Source organism: Tupaia chinensis, unplaced genomic scaffold (genome assembly GCF_000334495.1).
Source record: "Tupaia chinensis unplaced genomic scaffold, TupChi_1.0 Scaffold000093_1, whole genome shotgun sequence".
Lineage (NCBI taxonomy): Eukaryota > Metazoa > Chordata > Mammalia > Scandentia > Tupaiidae > Tupaia > Tupaia belangeri.
In genome coordinates, this window is record NW_006159555.1 from 9,790,814 (window position 1) to 9,813,311 (window position 22,498).

At 41.6% G+C, this 22,498-nt stretch overlaps 1 protein-coding gene across 2 annotated transcripts in view; it reads right to left on the reverse strand.

Annotated features, from left to right (window-relative positions):
* Positions 1–22,008, reverse strand: part of SMU1 (SMU1 DNA replication regulator and spliceosomal factor) — a 33,850-nt gene extending 11,842 nt beyond the window's left edge. Inside the window, exons 1-9 of one of the 2 annotated variants that reach the window (XM_006143098.3) lie at positions 21,883–22,008; positions 15,996–16,206; positions 13,382–13,534; positions 11,727–11,837; positions 8,129–8,257; positions 5,097–5,216; positions 2,280–2,396; positions 1,533–1,660; positions 804–930 (exon numbers count right to left, since the gene is read on the reverse strand). In XM_006143098.3, the coding sequence (XP_006143160.1) occupies positions 804–930; positions 1,533–1,660; positions 2,280–2,396; positions 5,097–5,216; positions 8,129–8,257; positions 11,727–11,837; positions 13,382–13,534; positions 15,996–16,206; positions 21,883–21,908 (1,122 nt within the window). In that variant the 5' untranslated portion in view covers positions 21,909–22,008. The remainder of the gene's footprint in view (positions 1–803; positions 931–1,532; positions 1,661–2,279; positions 2,397–5,096; positions 5,217–8,128; positions 8,258–11,726; positions 11,838–13,381; positions 13,535–15,995; positions 16,207–21,882) is intronic. The other variant, XM_014585792.2, reaches the window with a different exon arrangement.
* Between the last annotated feature and the right edge of the window lie 490 nt (positions 22,009–22,498).

Genomic DNA, 22,498 nt, shown 5'->3' on the forward strand with positions numbered 1-22,498 from the left:
CAGTCATGTGAGATTCAGCTGCCTTAACCACCAAGCCACTGGGTTGGTCCATAACTAAACCTTCTAAGGTATGAAGATTCATTACTTTCAGTTGAGAGTTGAGAGTAGTATGTACTTAAGAGAAAGCTTACTTCTACTCTACACTTCTCCTGTTCCTCTATAATGTTCTGTTAGAAAGGTCCTAAGTCTGGTACTAGGGATAAGGCGAGACAGTGCAATAAAACAGAGATGTGCTTATTTAGCCACTGAGTCCTTTGTGAATTTGACTGTTAGGATAGATCACACCTACAGCAAGACAGTTCACTACTGCGTGTTACGTGTGAATGGGAGGATGCTTTCTCTTTTCCTACACATGATAAAGTCTGTTTGGATTATATATGTAAGTTTAAGAGTTGGGGCCCTCAGCCAACAAAGATTACCCATAGAATATTACCGTTATACCAGACTTATCTCCATAATGATTAAAACAGCTGATAAAGAGGTTTACTCTGGGGCCAGAAAGTGGTATGGTGGTTAGGCACTGGACTCCCACATGGCCAGCCACAATTCAAGTCCCAGACCTGGTGGCTTGCTTTCTCACTTATTCTCTCTTTCTCTCTCTTTCTGTCTCTCTCTGGTGAGCACACATGCCCTATAGCAAATTAAAAACAATAACTAGTACTAATAAATAAAATTAAATAAATAATTCTTTAGAAAAGAAAAGAGGTTTACTCTACTACAATCATCATCACTACCACTGAAAACTCCCCAAAGGACAAAGATGTAAGAGACATCCCAAAATTAACCAGTGACAAATACTTAACCTTTACAGTGCCATCAGAGGATGCACTAATAATATAATGTCCATCTTGTGTAAATGTTGCTTCATTAACAAAGGAAGAATGGCCACGAAACTCCTTTAGGGTTTTCCCAGATTTTAAGCCATGAATTCTATCACAAATAAAAGTAAATGAAAAGAACAATTAATATTCTAGATAGTTGGCACCAAATATTGACTGCATCTTAGATAAATGATAAAAGATTGTACTATAATATTAAGTTAAAAAAAGAGGGCTATACAATTTTGTATGTAGCATAATTTTCATCATGTGAAACAATGAAATAAAACCAGAACAAAAAAGTTCTGCACAAAAAGAGACTGGGAGGAAATCCCCAATGATATCCTAAGTCTGTGCAGGGATAGAGCTCTAAGAAGCTACTTAACAAGAGATTCAGAATCAGTGAGTCTCTCTGGGTTCCAGGAATCTGTATCTGTAACAGGCCCTCTAAGGTAACTGTGATGCACGTGGGTTCATACACTTTGAGAAACATGAAACACAGCTACACTCCCTTTCTAATCTCTCTTCTAGGTGAAGACTGAAATGGACAGAAAAACATCACTGTGTTGACTATACTTTGGGGAAATGAGGTCTTGCCTACCCCTATTTTCCAAATCACACTATCCACTGAGTGCATAAAGAATCACTAGTAACTCCCTCCAGAACCTCATTATATCAAACCCAAGCAAGGGTCATTCTGGAATTTTTACTCACCTGATTGTTTGGTCAAAAGAGGCGCTAAGGATTTGACTGCTATCCTTAGAAAAGCTTAAACAGGTGACACCTTTACTGTGTGCCCTTTCAAACCTCCTTAAACACTGTCCACTCTGTATCTTCCATACCTTTATAAAAAATAACAACAAACACTTGAAAACAGTGCCCCATAATGGCCCACAGAGCCAAGCAAGATACAATGTCCCATTAATGTACTAAAGCAGCATTAAAAATGCATGCTAATAGCCGAATATAATATGGGTGGCCCACTCAGTACAATGATAACTGAATTCTCTGAAAATTAAAACTCTTTCCTTATAAATTATTGAAACAAAACTTTAGACTCTTAAGTTCACTTAGCAGAGACTATTTCTGTATATTATCTAACTCGGGGTGTATTAGCAGCAATTAAATACAAACCACAGGTAATTGCCTGCAGACTATCTTCTAAAAATATCGAAGTACAATATAACATACACAATGAGCCAGAGTGATACAGCAGAAAGGGCATGAGTAGATTTGGACAGCAGCCCTAGATCTGTCACTTTCCCATATGTAACTTCAAACATGTTACTGGACTACCTCAGGCAGAATTATTATTAGGATTAAACAAGAATAGCAAAGTGATTAGCATAAAGTTGATACCTCAATAAACAGTAGCTATTACAGGCTAAATATCACATGTAGGATACTATCACATTATAGAACTCCAAATGTCTACACAGAATTGGGAACACTAATCCATACCTTGATTTTTCCATCTTGGGCCCCAGTTGCTAACATTTCTGTGTCTCTACTGAAACACATGCAAAGGACAGCATCGTCCATCATCATAAAGTTATCCTGGGCCTGGTACTTAAGATCCTACAGGAAACAATGGTCAGCAGGGATCAAAATAACACAAAAACCAAGGTCCCAATGGCTGCAGGTCTCTACAAAGTCACTAAAAGCAGGATAATGAATACTGCCTACTATGAACCTCCAACGCAAGTAACACTGCCATGTACACCAAAGTTCCTAATAAACAACTGATATTACTGAGAATAAACCATTTTTAAATGCCAGAAGGCACATGTGCTTGCCACAGAGAGACATAAAAGAGGTTAGGGGATAGAGGAAAAAACAACCCCCAGTGGGGTATGGTCACATTGTAATCTCTTCTCCTCCATTTCCACATCCTGTCAGAATTGTGAGCATGCGCATACACACACCTGAGTGTTTTTCAAGCCACCAGGGGGATCTGAACCATAGTTTGGTCATGAGACACCTGGCTCACTTAACCACTTACCATGGGGCTGATTCATGTAGTAAATAATTTGCACAACTCAATACTGTTAAAAATATTGGGGCCAGGGCCAGCCGGTAGCATGGTGGTTAAGACGGCTGTATCCTACATAGTAATTGTTTTGTTCAAGTCTCAGACCTGGCTGCTTGAAAAACCACAGAGACATGTATGTGTGCATGCATGCCCCAAATTGCAAAAGAATGGATAAGAAGGGACTACAGCATGGCCATCCCTCTGGAAGGCAGGTGCTTACTCACTTTCCCTTTCTCTTTCTCCCCCATCCCCCAAAACCACTGTGAGCACACATGCAAATTTTAAAAAATTGTTAAAAATATCAATACTTGAAATCTTTTGATTATTAATATTCTCTAGGCAAAATTTCTTTTCTTTTTTTTTTTTTTTTTTTCTTAGAGGGCACATATGCTCACCAGAGAGACAGACAAAAGAGGAAACTGAGAAAGAATCCCCTGAGGGAATGGCCATACTACAATCTCTTTGCTTCCATTCTCCTCTTGGGATTTTGAGCACATGTGTACACATGCCTAGCATGTTTTTCAAACCACCTGTCTGCAACTCAAACCAAGCAGTCAGCCAGGTGGAATCCAATTGCCTTAATCTTCACACTATCTACTGGCCCTCATGTTTTACATTTTATATAAATCTGAATTTATTGAGACCAACAGTTGGCATAATGGCTGTGTAGCCAGATTGCCATGTAGCCGACCATGGTTCGAGTCCCAGACCCAGTGGCTTAAACTCATGCCGGGTGCATGTGCGTGCATGCCCAAGATCCCGAGAGGAAAATGGAGGAGAAGGGATTGTAATGTGGCCATCCCCCCTGGGGGATGATTTCTCACTTTCTATCTCTCTGTCTCTGTCTTTCTGACAAGCACACATGCCCTATAGCAAAAATCTCCCCAAAAACAAAACCTGAATTTACCTATTCCAAAGTATAAGAAATTAAATTATATTTTTTCCAAATTGTCAGCTAAATTTCCAAAAACCATTTATTGACTAATCTATTTACCTGTGACATTTCTTTTATCATCCATTATCATCCAAATAGATTTTATTTTTGTTGTAATTATAAGTTAAATTGAATGTACTAAAAACAAAACAAGCAAACTATGCAGAAATATGAGAGGCCTTCAAAAGCTCATGAAAAAATGTGTATTATGAAAAAACTATGCATTGATTTCAATTTTTAACACCAAAATAAATTTATATAATCCCATTTTTCCATGAGCTTTTTGAAATTTCCTTGAGCATAAGGTAAAAATTAAATAAAAATTGAAATGGAGAAGAAAGTGATATGCAACCATGCCCCATCTGCTTTCTCCCTCTTTCCTCTTCCCTCTGGCAAATGCAAATACCCTCTACCAAACAAACAGTAAGTAAATTAATTTTTATAAATTTATAACAAATAAATAAATTTAAGACCCAAGCACCATGGTAGGTTGATAGCGTTACCACTCGAGAAGTCTGAGGCTGCCCTGGAGGCCGACTTGAACATGCTGAGTGTGTTTTCGCATACCTGTAAATCCTAGCTAATTGGGAGGCTGGGGAAGGGAAAATGGTGACACAGAGACAGCCTGTCAAAAAATACCTTTCTCTCTTTCTCTCCCTTTTCCTCTCTCTTCCTCTCATTCTCTCTGACCAAAAAAGAAAAAAAGTTCAATTATAAAGATAATTTTAGGGGCCAACAAGTGGCATGTTGGTTAAGGCACCAGACTCCCACATGGCCAACAGCAATTTGAGTCCTGGAGAAGGGATTACAATGTGGCCATCCCCCTTGGCAGGGGAGTGATTTCTCACATTCCCCCCCTGCCCCCGCCAGTGAGCACATACACCCTATGGCAAAAATCTGGGGTGGGGGGAATAGTAATTTTTAAATACAGAAAATAAAGGTCTTCCTTTAATTCAGTTAATAAGAAAATCAGAACTTAATTTAAAATAACTGTAGGTGGGGGCCCACAGGTGGAGTAGTGGTTAAGGTGCTGGACTCCCACATGGTCAACCACAGTCTGAGTCCCAGACCTGGTGACTTGCTTTCTCACTCTCTCTGGTCAAATTAAAGAATAATAATGATAATAAAAACAAATAAAATAAATAGTTCTATTTTAAAAAATAACTTTAGATGGGTATTTTAATTTCAAAAATAATACATGTTCATTACATACAAAGTCTTCCTCAATTAATCTTAGCGATAAGGCAAAGATAAGTTATTTAAAGTCAGTAATTCTTATACCAGGAAAGTTAATATAGTTAAAATACTTTACCTTCCTGATTTTCCCAGTTGTAAAGTTCCATACTTCAATGAATCCATCAACAGATCCAGTGACCAGATATTGACCATCTGGAGAAAATCGAGCACACTCCACATGTGATTTCTGACCAAACTGTTTCAAACAGAACAATGAAACAGATGCATTTTTATCTAGCGACCTTAGAATAATTTCCATTTTAACCGTTTGAGAAACCCTGCCCCATCATAAAAGTGTTACCCCATATTATAACGTATTAGAGGGGCTCCTAGACAGAGGAAGAAGGTGGATATATTTTCTCTAGTCAGTTTTTCTAAGCACTCAGCTGAAACCAGTTTCTGAATGTAAGACTGACATTTCCAAAGAAAAGGGTAAAAACTATTTTAACATGGAATTTAGAAGAAATAATCCTGTTAGCTCAGACCATAAGCTTTTGTTAGATTCAGCCACCAACAGCATGACTTTTGCACACAACTTAATATGTTCCTATTATGCATCTGGGAAGAGAAATTTGTTTTTTCAAACACACACACACACATTATGTATGTGTGTAGTGTGTATGATGTATGTATATATAGTCATTCCTACACTATTTTATTAGAAACCTTTCCATCACTGTTTCATGAACTTCCTTTAACCAAGTGTTAATGTATAGCTAACTAAATTTAGGAGAACTAATTAGAGCTGAAGACCGTTTGCCTGATAAATGCATCCCAAGCATTTACCAGGACTGATGCTCCCAGCAGCAGATGAAAATGACAGAACCCGAGAGAGATGGGAAGAAAAAAGGAAAACTCTAACGTGGATTTCCTTTTAAGTGCACAAATAAAGAAAGTGTATATAATAGAAAATCTTAGTCTAGCAGCATAAGTATAATGGATTTCCATTTGTCTCAAGGTTTCAGCTGCTCGAAATAGTTGTTGCTCAAAAATATCTTTATGTGGGGGGAACCAGCAGTTAGCGTAATGGCTATGTCACTGGACTCCCACATAGTCGACCGCGGTTCATGTCCCGGACCCGGTGGCTTAAAACTCACGCCAGGCGCGTGTGCGTGTGTGCCCAAGATCCCGAGAGGAGAATGGAGGAGAAGGGATTGCAGCGTGACCATCCCCCCCGGGGGGTGATTTCTCGCTTTCTGTCTCTATGTCTCTCTCTGTCTGGCTGGCGAGTGCACGCGCCCTATAGTGAAAATCTCTCCAAAAAAAAAAAAATATATATCTTTATGTGGGGACCAGCAGTTAGCGTAATTTAGACTATGTTGCTGGACTCCCACGTAGTCGACCGCGGTTCGCATCTCGGACCTGGTGGCTTAAAACTCACGCCGGGCGCGTGTGCGTGCGTGCCCAAGATCCCGAGAGGAGAATGGAGGAGAAGGGATTGCAGCATGGCCACCCCCCCGGGAGGTGATTTCTCGCTTTCTATCTCTCTGTCTCTCTCTGTCTTTCTGGCGAGCGCACGCGTCCAATAGCAAAATAACCTCTCCAAAAAAATCCTTATGTGTTGGGAACCAGCAGTTAGCGTAATGGCTATGTCGCTGGACTCCCCCGTAGTCGACCGCGGTTCGTGTCTCGGACCTGGGGGCTTAAAACTCACGCCGGGCGCGTGTGCGTGCGTGCCCAAGATCCCGAGAGGAGAATGGAGGAGAAGGGATTGCGGCGTGACCATCCCCCCTGGGGGATGATTTATCACTTTCTGTCTCTAATGTCTCTGTCTGTCTGGCGAGCGCACGCGCCCTATAGTAAAAATCTCTCAAAAAAAAAAAAATTTAAAAGAAAAAAAAAAAATCCTTATGTGCAAGTTGGAACACACAACCCAGAAAATACAAACCTAAAACACTAAAGCCAAATCAAAGATTGAAGGAATACAAAGTATCTTAAAATCTGAATTCAATTAGAGCACAAAACAGACAGAACCTGTAATATAAAGGGGATGCTCACAAAGCAATATATTTGTAATTCTGAGAACTGCGACAATTACTTGACTGCTTTTTCTAGAAAAGTGTCAGATAAGAAAATTTAAAAAGACAAGAATCAGTCATAAGATGATAAAATCATTCACCTCAAACATCACATAAGCCCACTTTTCAGTCCATGACTGGCCCTTTGCCTGACAAATAGCAGGCAAAAACAAATACTGAACAGGACAAATACTGATTAAGCATCCCTTATCTGAAATGTTTGGGACCCGAAGTACCTTGAATTTCAAATGTTTTAGATTTTTGAAATATTATAAAATGAGGTATTTTGTGGTTAGGACTCAAGTCTAAATACAAAATTCATTTTTGTTTCATATACACCTTACACAGATAGCCTGAAAGTAATTTTATACTTTTATATTGTAGTGTTTTAGCTATGACCTCTCAGATGAGGTCAGGTGTAGGGTTTTCTATGTGGCATTGTCAATGATCAATAAAGGTTCAAAGTTTGAGGGACCAGCAGATGGTGTAATGGTTATATCACTAGGCTCCCATGTAGTTGACCACAGTTCACATCCTGGACCCAGAGGCTTAAAATTCATGCCAGACGCATGTGTGTACAGGCCCAAAATCCTGAGAGGAGATGGAGGAAAAGGAATTATGGTGTGGCCATCCCCCCTAGGGGGTGATTTCTCACTTTCTGTTTCTCTAGTGAGTGCATGCGCCCTATAGCAAAAATCTCTATCAAAAAAAAAAAAAAAAATTTTTTTTCTTCAAAATTTGGATAGTCATATTAGGTACACTCAACCAGTATAAAGAGAGTTCACAGTTAGTTCCAGGCTTAACCAAAAAAGAGCTAACCATTCTTCTAAATGCAGGCTTCCTGGGAGGAAGTGCAAGGGCAAATGAAAGGTCGGATGTCCATTGTATATTTACTTGCTTATACATATGAGGTGTTCCACTGCCAGACTACAGAAGACCCCCCCCCCCCCAACCCAAACCCACACCTGGAATGCTGTCAGAGCTAAAGAATTGAGTTCTCACACTCAAGCTCTGGGCACAGGGCCTGGCTAAACCCATGGTGAGTCCTCAACAAATAGTTACCGACTGGCTAAATACCTAAAGATCCTACCTTAATATGCCTGCTGAGCTGTGTAGGAAACTTTTCTTCTTCCACATCTTTAACAGCTGCTTTGCCTCGGAACAAATCTATTGTCATACCAGGAGGCAGCAACCCCTGATGCTGCTGCCACTTCAGTGCCTAAGAGAAAGAAAGTACAGCAATTTGCACAGGTGTTTTTACAAGTTTGTCATGACTCCTCAGACAAAAACACACCCAAAAGAAAGTTCAGGGAAATTCTTTCTCCATTCTTCTCTTGGTATTTTGAGGTTTTATTTTTTGTGAGAGAGAGATTTTTTGCTATAGGGTGCAAGCGCTCACCAGACAGAGACAGAAAACGAGAAATCACCCCCCAGGAGGGATGGCCACACCACAATCCCTTCTCCTCCTGGGATCTCGGGCACACACGCACACATGCCTGGCGTGAGCTTTAAGCCACTGGGTTCGGGGCTTGAACTGCAGTAAACGACATGGGAGCCCAGTGATGTAACCATTATGCCATCTGCTGGTCCCATATTTTGGACAAGCATGCACATGCGCCTGGTGTTTTTTTCTAAGCTACCAGGTCTGAGAAACTGAATGGTGCTTCGGCCATGCGGGATCTAAACACCTTAACCTCCATGCCATCTGCTGACCCTTCATGAACTTTTTGTTCATTTTGGTTTGGGGATTCTTTTAGGTTTTTGCCATAGGGTACATGTACTCACTGGAGAGAGACAAAGAGATTGAGAGGGAAAGTGAGTAATCATCCCCGCAAAAGGGTATGACTATGCCACAATTCTCTCTCCTCCATTCTCCGTCTGAGATTTTGGGCATGCATACACACATGTGCCCAGCATGATTTTTAGGCCACCAGGTCTGGGACTCGAACTGAAGATAGCCATCTGAGTATCCAGCGCCTAAACCACCATGCCATGTGCTGGCCCTCCACGAACTTTTTGAAGACTTTTTGCGCTGCCAAACTTTTCCAAAAGGGTTGCTTTTCAAAAAAGCTGCAATTCCAACAGCATTCACAACTGTACTATGAGGCATAGGAAAACTGTGAAGTTTGGATGGAGATGGATCTAAGCTAGATCAACTGACAACTGTGTCATTTCAATTCTCAATTTTGCTAACTGAAAAGTCAGGAGAAAAGGCTAATAACTAAAGCTACTAAAAGGATAAAACAAAATAATAAACATAAAACCTATGTGTAACAGGCACATAATCACATAAGCACATGATCAATGTTTATTCTCTTTTACCTGTATTAGAGAAAACTCAAAAAATTTAGAAATCATTAAAAAATTTTAGCTAATTCTGGGCTGGTCAGTGGAGCAGTGGTTAAGGTGGCTGGATCCCAAAGGACGGACTGCACAGTTGGGAGTCCTGTAGCTTGAAAAACATACCAGGTGACCAGCAGATAGCATAGTGGTTATGTCACTAGACTCCCAAATGGACAACCACAGTTGGAGTCCTGAACCCAGTGGCTTGAAAATCAACCTGGGTGCATGTGCATGCAATCTTAAGATCCCAGGAGGAGAATGAAGGAGAAAAAGTTGCAGCATGACCATCCCCCATGGGGAGTGATTTCTCGTTTCCCCTCTAGATGGTGTAATGGTTATGTCGCTTGACTCCCATGTGGTCAACTGCAGTTCGAGTCCCAGAGGCTTAAAACTCAAGCCAGGTATATGTGCATGTGTGCCGAGATCCCATGAGAATGGAGGAGAAGGGACTGTGGCATGGCCATCCCCTGTAGAGGGTGATTTCTCACTTTCTTTCTCTCTGTCTCTCTGATGAGCACACACAACCTATAGCAAAGATCTCTTTAAAAAAGAAAACAGAGAATGATGGTGAAAAGAGAGAATCAGAGGCAGAAGAAGGCAGCACATTAAACTATTTTTCACTATAAGCCCTGAAGTACTACTTAAACTATGCACACCTATTACTATAATAAAATATTAAAAATAAACTAACAAAAAAAGCAAGTTAATTCTGAATCCCAGAATCACTGCAAGCGTCTACAATAAATAGCTTTTTGGTCCTTTTCTAAATGCAAAGAGGCTGGGACCAACAGTTGGCATAATAGCTATGTCGCTGGACTCCCATGTAGTCGACCACAGTTCGAGTCCTGGACCCTGGGGCTTAAACTCACACTGGGTGCATATGTGTGTATGCCCTAGATCCCAAGAGAAGGGAGGAGGAGGGACTGCGGCGTGGCCACCCCCCCTGGGTAGTGATTTCTTGGTTTCTGTGTCTCTTTCTGGCGAGTGCATGCGCCCTATAGCAAAAACCTCTCCAAAATTAAATAAATAAATAAATAAATAAATAAATGCAAAGAGGCTATTTACATCCCTATCAATCACTTGTGCTCCTTATTTATAAAATATTTCTTACTTTAGGTAGCTTCATAAAGACCATCTTAACAATACTACTTATAAAAGAATCATCACCAGCAGCCACAATTATTTATTTATTAAAGAATTATTTATTTAACTTCATTCATTCATCTATTTTTTTTTTTTTTTGGCAGGGTTTTTCCTATCGCAGAGACATAGAGACAGAAAGCGAGAAATCATCCCCCAGAGGGGATGGTCACGCAGCAATCCCTTCTCCTCCATTCTCCTCTCAGGATCTTGGGCACGCATGCACACACGCCCAGCGTGAATTTTAAGCCACCGGGTCCGGGACGCGAACCGTGGTCGACTACGTGGGAGTCCAGTGACATAGCCATTACACTAACTGCTGGTTCCTTCATTCATCTATTTTATTTAATTTGACCAGAGAGTGAGAGAGAGAGAGAAGTGAGAAAGCATGCCACCAGGTCTAGGACTCAAACCGTGGTCCGCCATGTGGGAGTGCCCAGTGCTTTAGCCACCATACCACCTGCTGGTCCCACAATTTATTATTTATAAGGTACCAGGCAATGTATAAAGTGTTTTATTAACATTATCTCATTTAATCTTTACTACAACACCACGATAAGCAGATGGGATCAGAAAAGCTGAATAATTTGCCAAGACCATATCAATGGTAAGCAAGAGAGCTTGGATCCCATCTAGGGTGAACATTTGTTCCAATCTGCCCCAGACAGTTCCTGTTTGGACCGTGTATCCTGAAACAAAGATCAACAATGCCCTCAAAAACATCCCAGTTAAGATTTTAAATCCTATGGTCATGATTCAAATGGATACTAGAGCATATGCTCTTAACCACTAATCTATATTGCCTCTCTCAGGAGAAGGTATTGACACAGCTATTGGTACAAGCAGCTCCACAGGTAATCCCCAATTCTTAGAAAGTCTGATTTCTTTTTCTTTTCTCTTTCTTTCTTCCATGAGCAAAGAGAGAAAGAGAAAGACACAGACACTCCCAATCAGGTCCTCACATCACAATCCAATCCCAGCTTCAGCCAGCTCTGGATCATGGGCATGCATGTACCCAGCATGTTCAAGAAAGTCGCTGGATGCAAACTGGGAACCCTCCCATGTAGGTCAGTCTCTCACTCTGTCTGTCTGTCTCTCTCTCCCTGGAAAGCACGTTATATTTTTTCCTAACTCAGACATGTAGTTACATTCAGTAAATAGTACCAGGTGTCAGGGTAATTTTGGTTCTACAGATACTTAGTTACCTGCCCCAGCAAGGCCATGAGACGAGATGGAGGCACCACACTGACTTCCCCAGCTAAAGCCTGGGCAATTGCTGCTCTTCTCTTTTCTTTGCTACTTCCATCTGGGTATGCCTGAAAAAGAAGTATCAGCATCATTTCCAAGAAGCTACAAAGGGTCAGTGTGCTTATTTAAAACAAACAAGCAAACATTTCCAAAAAGCAAAACGTAAAAAGAAATGACCTAGTTATATGGAAGAGTAATTAAACCAATTTCGTTTTTTTAATTCGCTTCTCAATTCTATCCACTTGTGTTTCCAAGTATGATCTGAAAAGGAACTGAGATCGGCCAATCCATGCTATTTCTGAAAAGAGTTCAATAAACCACATCAAAGTCAGAACTGATCTTCCAATTTTTGAAAAATCTGCACAGCCAAGGACTCTTTTATATCTTTTATTAATTTATTTCAGTCAAATAACTGCCAGCACAGAGTATTTCATCATTTTTAACTTAAATATTGTTCTGGTAATCTTTAACCCCCTTTCCTTTATAGTCATGGTTTCTGTACATTTAAGTTTTTACTATCCAGTGCCTACTAAATTCTTCTGCCTCCTACTCTGACAAACGTCTAATAAAAGGCTGTATGAGAAAGAAGGAACCAATACCTATGATAAAGTTTAGGAAAATTAAAAAACTATCAGTTATAGAGCTATACTAGAAAACACAGTAAGTTAAAAAGCAAAAGCACAGGCCAGCAAATGGCATAGAGATTAAGGCACTGTATCCCACATGGCCAGTTTCACAGTTCAAGTCCAGGACGTGGTAGCTTAAGAATCACACTAGGCACATGTGCATGTGTGCCCAAAATCCTGACAGGAGAGTGGAAGAGAAAGAACTGTGGCATGGCCAACCCCCACCCCCAGGGGGGTGATTTATCACTTTCTCTCTGGCAAGCACAGGCACACCATAGCAAAAACCAAAAACAAAACAACAAAAAACTACAAACTTCGAGGACTATAAGGGCTGGAAGGAAACTACAATTGTCAAGAGAAAGGGACATAAATGCTCAGTGAATACAGCAGCAGTCAAGTAGTACTTTAAGGCCAGATTAAGAACTTGAGCTAATGTGGAAATAACAGCAGAACAAAATTTTCTGTTCCTTTATCGACCAACACAAAATCCTGTAAAATGGGGTGTGTATGTAGAGGCCCCTCGAATAGTCAGAAAACTTAACAAAAATCTTCTCTTTTATGTATACAAACTTCAGTCAACATAAGCAAACAAGAGCACATTGTTTTCAAAAGTAAAATCAGAATCACAGAGTCCAATAAAATGGTATAAAAAAAAAAATCACACTGGAACCAGCAGATGATGTAATGATTACATCCCTAGACTCCCTCGTAGTCAACTGCAGTTCAAGTCCCGGAACTGGCAGCTTAAAACTCATACCGAGCATGTGTGCATATGTGCCCAAAATCCCGAGAGAAGAATGCAGGAGAAGGAATTGTGGCACGGCTATTCCCCTGGGGCATAATTTCTCGCTTTCTGTCCCTCTGTCTCTCTAGCGAGCACACATCCCCTATAGTAAAAATCTCTCTTATAAAAAATAAAATAAAATAAAGATGATATTATTACATTTTTCTTAAGTTACCAAGATTCTTTTTGTTATCAATCATACCTCACGAGGATCAAAATAAGACCTGGCCAAGAGGTTCTCCAGATGAATATACCGCTCAGGTTGTGTTTGTTTTAACATGATCATGGGGTCAGTCTGTCTCAGAAGTGACCTGGCAGCACCCAATTCACGGAGCTCTATCAATTCCAGAACAACCTGAACAATTGAAAGAAAGCAGATGTTGCAACACATTTTCTTATTAACATTTCTTTTTTGGTAGAATTTCTGACACAGATACTACCTGCCAAAATGATTTCCAATATTGGAAAAGGCCCCTTTTCCTCTTCACTAGCAGTTTCTGGTGGACGACTGAAATTATAAATAATAACTTCAAATTTCAACCATTCCAACTCCATCCCTTCATTTGTTTTTTAAGACAGGGTCTCATCAAGTTGCCCAGGCTGGTCTCAAACTCACGATCCCCTTGTTCCAGCCTCCTGAATCACTGGGATTACATGCACAGTCACTGCATCTAGCCAGCCTTCATTTTTATCAACCAAGCTCTTCTCCTCTCAGACTTCTTGTTCAGAATATAAAGCTCAAGAAAACTAAAGATGGAAATATCCTGTGGGCTTCACAGAAATCTGTCTCCAATTATCAGAATTTTCTTTGAGGAGTCACTGAACTCAGGTGGATTATAAAAAAACAAACCATCTTCCACATTTTTTACTATAAACAACACTATAATCTTTCCAAAAAGTCTACTTGTTACTTTACAATCAATAATTTGTCTGATCTTTGTCCCAGATTCCTAGCTAAGAGCTTCTAAAACCTTTGTACTTCTATCAATAATAGGAATATCTTCATCACTCATAAGTCCTTTGAATCACAACTGAATTCATACTAAAGAAATGGCTCAGGATATAGGCTGGTTACTAGAAAGACCAACCATGTTAATTAGAAGAGTAAGGCCAGACCCGTATTTGCATAGGTTGGAGAGATGTTGAGAGGGCAGCTTAAGATTGAGTTATCAATGATGCCTATGTAATGAAACCCTAATACAAACCTCACAGAAGTTTTAGTGAACAGAATGATGAGCCAAGGGATTCCACAGGGAAAGCAAAGCCCTACATTTAGGACTCTCCTAGACCATGCCCTATGTGTCTCTTCACTGGCTCATATTGATCTGTAACCTTGATAATAAAACCACAACCTGGCTGGCCCCACAGCATAGTGATTAAGCTATGGTAAATAGGGCCCTGGGACCTGGAACCTATGTGGCCAGCCACAGTTCGAATTCCAGTCCCAGAGGCTTGAAAAACATGCCACACATACATAAATGTCCACTCAAAATCCAGATGGGCTAGAGAAATGAAGGAAAAAGGACTGTGGCGTGACCATGCCCCATGGGGGGGTATTTTCTCTCTCTGTCTTTCTCTTTCTCTCTCTCGGTATATGCACATAACTCTCATGATTATTTATAAATAAATGAATAAATTAAATAAATAAATAGGAAAAGATAGTAGGCTAGCCCTATAGCATAGTAGTTAAGGGAGCTAGATCTTACATGGCCATCTGTGGTTCAAATACTGGCCCTAGTGGCTTGAAAAACATGACAGGTGCATGTGCACACATGCATGCCCAAATGCCAAGAGGATGGAAAAATGGAGGAGAAAAGATTGTGGCATAACCACACCTCATGGGGGGTGGATGCTTTCTCCCTCTATTTCTCTCCAGCTAATGCACGTCCTGTCAATTTAAAAAGATAATTTGGGCCAGCAGATGGTGTGGTGGTTAAGGGTGCTAGACTTCTACATGGTCAACCACAGTTCAGGTCTTGGATCTGATGGCTTACCTTCTCACTTTCCCCTCTTTGCTCTCTCACTCTGTCTCTCTGGTCAAATTTAAATAAATAAATAATGAAATCTTAAAAAAATAAAAAAAGATACTAAAACTATAATCAAAAGTATAGAGCTTTGGGACCAGCAGTTAGCGTAATGGCTAGGTCGCTGGACTCCCACATAGTCGACTGCGGTTCACATCCCGGATCCAGTGGCTTAAAACTCACGCCGGGTGTGTGTGCGTGTGTGCCCAAGACCCCAAGAGGAGAATGGAGGAGAAGGGACTGCGGCGTGGCCATCCCCCCTGGGGTGTGATTTCTCGCTTTCTGTCTCTCTGTCTCTGTCTGGCGAGCGCACGTGCCCTATAGCGAAAATCTCTCAAAAAAAAAAAAAAAGTATAGAGCTTTCCTGAGTTATGTGAGTCATTCTAAGGAATTATGCATCTCAAGTGGGTCAAGGGAATCCCCAAATTTGTAGAAGCTAATCAAACGTGTGAGTGGCTTGAAGGCTCTTCAAGTGCAGATGGTATCCAAAATGAGGGCAGTCTTAGGAGAACTGAGCACTTACCTTACTCCCAGGTGATTAGTGCTAATCTCAGGTGATTAGTGCTAAAACTGAATTGCAATATACCAGTTGTAACAAAATAGTTTATTTACTGATCACTCAAGAAATAATATCACTTTGATAAAATCTTGAATTCTCCAAGAAGAGATGAAAAAAATACACTGTCAAGTGTATGTATTCAAGGGCAGTCTTAGGCCCAAGATGCTTGATGCTTCCCAGTCAGAGAGCCAGCCTACAACCAACCAAACCATGGAGGAGAGCATCACTCTTACCTGTTCATAGAGGTCAATGAGGGTTTTGTCTGGCAATTTCAAAGACTGTATAGCCTGTAGGACAGTATCCCAATGGCCACTATTAATGTCAGCCACAAAACTCTCGATGCTGTCCACGGTATTCAGAGACACAGTAGTCTCCTCCTGTAAAGTGGCGAGGGCCCGATGTAAACTGTTCTCCTTCAGGTACTGCATGATAAGGCGGATCACACTGAAAGAAAGCAAGTCATTCAGCTCTGGCATCCTCATTCACCAGAGGTCAAAAACAAAGCCACCCCAGCTGAATTCTCCTATTCATCATCCTTTTATCATCTACTTTATCGTGTGAATAAACCTACCTTTTTTCACTATCTTTCACTACCTAATTCATTTCATCACCATGTTGTAAAAACTTTCCAATAAATTACAAGGGACCCTGGATCCTAGAAACCAGACAACTGGAGTTCTCACAGGAATCACTTGCCCAACATCTCACAGCTAGCTAGAAAGGGAGGTGCTACCAAGGTAATGCTCCTACTTTCTAGGCCATAGCCCAGTTTCTTATTCTTTCAGTTATATGGCTGCAGTTTAATTAAATATTTTAAACCTAGTCTAGCCATTGAACAAAGTAACCTAAATGAACACAGGACTATTTGGTCCATTTTTTAAAATGACAACTGAAAATGATACAGATTAAGATCCTCTTAATGGAGATTTATTGAATATTAAAAAATAGAGCTGTACTGTATATCAAAACAAAAGAGGGAGAGCCCATAGCATGGTGGTTAAGATAGTTAGATCCCACATGGCCAAATGGGAAGTTCAAATCCTAGACCCAGCTTCTTGAGAAACATGTTGGATATGTGTGCATGCATGTCCAAAATCCCAAAAGGAGAGATGGAGGAGAAGGGATTACAGTGTGATCATTCTCCATGGGTACTTTCTATCCCCCCGCCCCACACACAGCCAACGCACGCACCCTCTGGCAAATTATGTTGTTGATGTTCAGATATTTGCCTGCACTCACTGGAGAGACAGAGAGAGAAAGGGAAAATAAGAAATCATCCCCTGGGGGGATGGCCATGCCACAATCTCTTCCCCTCGATTCTCCTCTTGGAATTTTGGACACACACCCACAAGCACCTGGTGTGTTTCCCAAGTTGTCACGTCCAAGACTCACACCATGGAATTGGCCATGTGGGATCCAGCACCTTAATCAACATACCATCTGCTGGACCTCCCTCTGGCCATTTTTTTTTTTAAAGTTAAAACAAAATATAAAACAAAGCTATGCCTCCTTATTTACAAAAATAACACCTATCCAGTGCCCTTATTACCAAATTTTTAGGACAACTGAAATAAAAAACATTGTGGAATAAGTTTCCCAAGGAAAAGAAGGCCCAGACATTTTCCAAATACTGAGAAAACAAGTAATACTTTTAACATGTGACAGAATACTTGTAGGCTTTTTATATTTATTCATAAACATATATTTTTATATGTAGAATTACAGCTATTGGGTTGTCGGAAAAGGCATGACATGTTTTTCTACGCAAAAATGCTCCTGACTTTTTCTGATGACCCAATAAAACTTTCTTTTTGTTTTGGACACATGCACTCACCAGAGATAAACAGGGAAGACAATAAGACAAAGGGGTAAAGTATAACCCAACAGGTCATGGTCACATCACAATCCCCTCTTCTCCATTTCTCCATTCTGTTGGAACTTGGGGCACAAACACGTTCAATATGCTTTTTCAAGCTGCCAGGGCCATGTTTGAACTACAATCAGTTATATAGGATTGGGTTCCCCCAACCACTAGGCCACAGGGCTGGCCCAAAACATTTTCTGAGAGCACATGTGCACAAGAGAGAGAGAAAAGAACTCTCAATGGAATTTTTTTTAATTTAACTTTATTTATTTATTTATTTTTAATTTGACCAGAGGGATAGAGCAAGGGTAGGATGAGTGAGAGAGCAAGTCACCAGATCTAGAACTTGAACTGCAGTTGGCCACGTCGAAGTCCAGTACCCTTAACCATCCCACCACCTGCTGGCCCCAATGACAGGATTTCTATCATACCACAAGCCTCTTTCCTCAGCCCTTCAGCACACCCATGTGCCTGGTGTGCTCTTCAGTTCAACCTAGAAATCTGAACCCTCAGTCAGCCATATGGCTTTTAGCCTTCTGTACACCTGCGTTACCACTGGACCACAGTGACTGGGCCTACGGTTCACACTTGATCTTGGGTATGAGTCAGTTGAAGAATCTGTTCATACAGACTATGAAAATTCACTAGATGTGATACACTGATTTCTTTCTCTTCAAGTACATATGAGGGGGACTTCAAACACATGAAAAAGATATGGGAAATCCATAAATCCAACTACGCATGGATTTCATAACTTTCTTGTACCAAAATAAACTTGTAGTTTAATTTCATTTTCCACAAACTTTCTGAAGTGCCCCCAGATGTGGTTCATACTGTATCGCTATTGGACAGTGGTCGTATAGAAGGCCAGACCACCCTGGTTAGATCAGTCCTCGTTATTATGGACTTCAAGTTATAATTTAGTCAATGCTCTCTCTCAGAGGAGAAATAATAATCATAAAACAACAATCTTTTTTTTTTTTAAATATTTTTTGGAGAGGTTTTTGCTATAGGGCGCGTGCACTCGCCAGAGAGACAGAGAGACAGAATGTGAGAAATCACCCCCCAAGGGGGATGGCCACGCTGCAATCCCTTCTCCTCCTTTTTCCTCTCAGGATCTTGGGCATGCACACACATGCACCCAGTGTCAGTTTAAGCCATCAGATCTAGGACTTGAACCACAGTTGACTACATGGGAGTCCAGTGACATAGCCATTACACTAACTGCTGGTCCCTAAAAAAAATTTTTTTAAGAGAGATTTTTGCTATAGGATATGTGCACTCACTGGAGAGACAGAAAGCAAGAAATCACCCATCCCCAAGGAGATGGCCACACTACAATCCCTTCTCCTCCATTCTCCTCTCTCTATTGTGGCATTCCCAGGATTTTGAGAACACATGCACACACACCCAGTGTGAATTTGAAGCCACCAGGTTCTGGACTGAAACCATGGTCACTGTCAACCACGTGGGAGTCCAGCAACATAACCATTATGCCATCTGCTGGTCCCTAACCAATGTTTATTATGTATCTACTATATCATGTATCTACTATATATATATGTATGTATATTATGTATCTATTAACTGTATATACAGTACTGTTCCAAGCACTGAAGTGAAAAAAAAATGAGGATTCAAACTGTCAGCTCTTGCCTATCCATTCTGACAGGAAAGCAAACACCCTCCTCTAAAAAATTCCTCCTGGGGTAGCCTTGTATAGCCTAGTGGCTAAGGAAGCCAGATTCCACAAGGTGAACTGCATGGTTCAAATCTTGGCTCCAGGGGCTTAAGAAACACACCAGGCGTATGTGCATATGCCCCAAATCCTGATGCGATGGAGAAATGGATGAGAAGGGATAGTGGTGTGACCACACCACATTACGAGGTGCTTTCTCACCATTCCTCTCTGGTGAGCATACACACCCTTTGGCAATTTAAAATACATACATTCATACTTCTGCAAAATGGGACTGGTCACTGTTACTTGCAGTAGTTTTTGTCTCTGGCTGTCCCAGACAAGGTACCCAGGCTTAAAAGCTCACTATTTTAGTATGGTACTGTCTTTCTTAGCATACTTCCATTGACTTCCATTTTGCACTCCCCAAATGAGACACCCCTCTCCCCATGGACCTCATGTTTTAATAGTAAAAAAAAATAAAAAAAGACTACCTTTGGGGCCAGCCAGTGGCGCAGTGGTTAAGGTAGCTGGATCCCACATGGTTGACTACACAGTTTGAGTCCTGGACCTGGCTGCTTGAAAAACACACCAGGCACATGTGTGTCCATGCCCAAAATCCTAAAAGGAAAACAGAGAAGGGACTACAAATGTAGCCATTCGGGAGGGGGGGGGGTTCTCACTTTCTCTCTGTCTCTCTCTGGTGAGCACATGTGCCCTATAGCAAAATATTTTTAAAAATTAAAAATTTAAAAATCCACTACCTTCAAACACAATATTGTGCATACACAGCTAAAAATTTTGGAGATAGGATGGGATATGAATCAGAGGCTCTGTCACTGTGACCTTGGACAAGTCAATTAACATGTCTGTGCCTGTTTCCTCATCTGTTAAGAAAAATACCCTGTAGAGTTGGTAAAAGGGTTAACTACACTATTTATAACATGTTTATAGAAAGTAAATAACTGCTATTATTTTTAAAGAACTATTTATTTAACTTCCTTATTTATCCATTTACTTATTTTTAATTTGACCAGAGAAAGAGAGAGAGAAAGTGAGAAAGCAAGCTACCAGGTTTGGGACTCGAACTGCAGTTGGTCATGTGGGGGTGTCCAGCGCCTTAATCACCACACCACCTGCTGGCCCCAATAACAGCTATTAATGATAACTAACAGGTATTAGTGATAACTAAAACACACAGCAGCAGCTACTATAGCCAGAAGGCTCAGAGAATAGTCATTACAGCTACCATTTAGGTCACAAAGCATGGAATCCTTTCCAACTCCTCCCTGCTTTAATCATCCTAATCTCCAGCACATCCTACCATCCACCTTTATTTTTCTCATTTATCACCATTTGTTACACTCCAATTTTTACTAATATGTTTTCCCAATCATGACCAACATTCTATAAGGATATTTGGTCTGTTTTGTTCCCTACTGTATTTCCAGGGTGTAAAACAGCACATAGTAGACTTTGATACGTGCGTGTGCACATGTGTGTTTAATTTGCTAAAGGAAGCATGTGTTTTCAGGAAAAGAGAGAGGGAAACTGAGAAAGCACCACTCCAGGAGGGGTGGCCACAACATAATTCCTCCTCCATTCTCCTCACGGGATTTGGGGCAAGCACGCACACAGGTGGCGTTTTTCTCAAACCCCAGGGTCCAGAACTTGAACTTCACAGCAGGTCCTATGGGATGTAGTGTCCTTAACCACCACACCACTGGCTGCCCAGATATTTGTTGAATGAATAAACTTCTCTTCTTTCTATGGTAGGTCTTCAGGACAGGTTTTGTCCTCTCCCTTACATTCAGAACTGAAATATTACATCTGCTAATTTAATAAGTACTGGCAAAGACAGATGGGGGGGGGGGGGGTGATGTCCTGGAAAAGCTCACTAACGACCTTCTCTAGTCACTTGCTCTCCCCTTCCAAAAATATCCTTCTCTGGCCCAGTCTCCAAATTCCATCTCTCCTTTGTTGCTACAGAGAGTTTGCAAACCAAAATTCAGCACCACATCGAGCCTGATAAAACAGTTAGTTCATTTACCCAAAAGCAGTAATTGAGGCTCTACTGTGTGCTCGACAGTGAGGCTGTAAGAAAAAGGACCCCCAGGCGCCTACACAGGCTGAGGTTGGGGCAAAAAGTGCCAATACTGGATGCAAGTGCCAGGCAAAGGAAAACAAAGAGACCGTCTAAAGGAAACGAATCACACTGCTTGCGGAGGTGGGGGCGGATAGAAAAGCAAGGCTTGGAGAGTCTAGGCCGGCGGTACAATGAGACCGGTGTTCGGAGCGGATCGGTAATTTGTTCAATCACAAAGCGCGCCCCGAGTCGAAGGGTAGAACTCAAGTCTGCACGATGCGTCTCTCCCCGACTCCCGCGAGGACCTGGGCTGCACGTCCGAGAGCCGCTATTTTCTTGGGTACCCACCTCCGAGGCAGGCAGCTTCTTTACGGCAACGAAATGGCCGTCTACTCCCTAGCCTTTCGGACGCCTCCCCGAGTACCCTAGAGCCTACTCCCTTAACCGCCGGGCCCCCGCCACGCCGCCAGCTTCCGCCACCGCAGGACTCACTCCGAGGACTCGATTTCAATCGACATAGCGATGCTTCTTCAGGAGCAGCGCTCACTTCACTCCCCAGGCCCGTTCGCGCAACACACCAACGACACCTCCGGCGGCCGTCTGACGTCACTTCCGCTCGACGTCCGACCCCGCTCGGGAAACGTGTGAACGGAGAGAAGGAACGTGAAGTGCGTAGAGGCGGGGCCTCGAGGCGCTGCGGCTGAGTGACGCGTCTGCGCATGCTCCAGTGTTAACCCAGCTCTTGGGTAGTAGGTGTCTGCTTGGAAGCGCTGATTTGAGAAAGTTTGCTTTCGTTTGGTACATTAGTTGATTAGGTTTAGAAATAGGACTGAATTTACAATACCTGATTTGGAAATTAATACATCCATACCAGGGGACCAGCAGTTGGCGTTAATGGCTATGTCGTTGGATTCCCATGTAGTCCACTGTGGTTCGAGTCCCAGACCCGGTTGCTTAAACTCAACGCTGGGTGTGCTTGCATGCCCAAGATCCCAAGAGGAGAATGGAGGAGAAGGGATTGCAGCGTGGCCATCCCCCGACACCCCCACCCCATGACTTCTTATTTTCTGTCTCTCTCTCAGCTTTTCTGTAGAGCGCACAGGCCCTA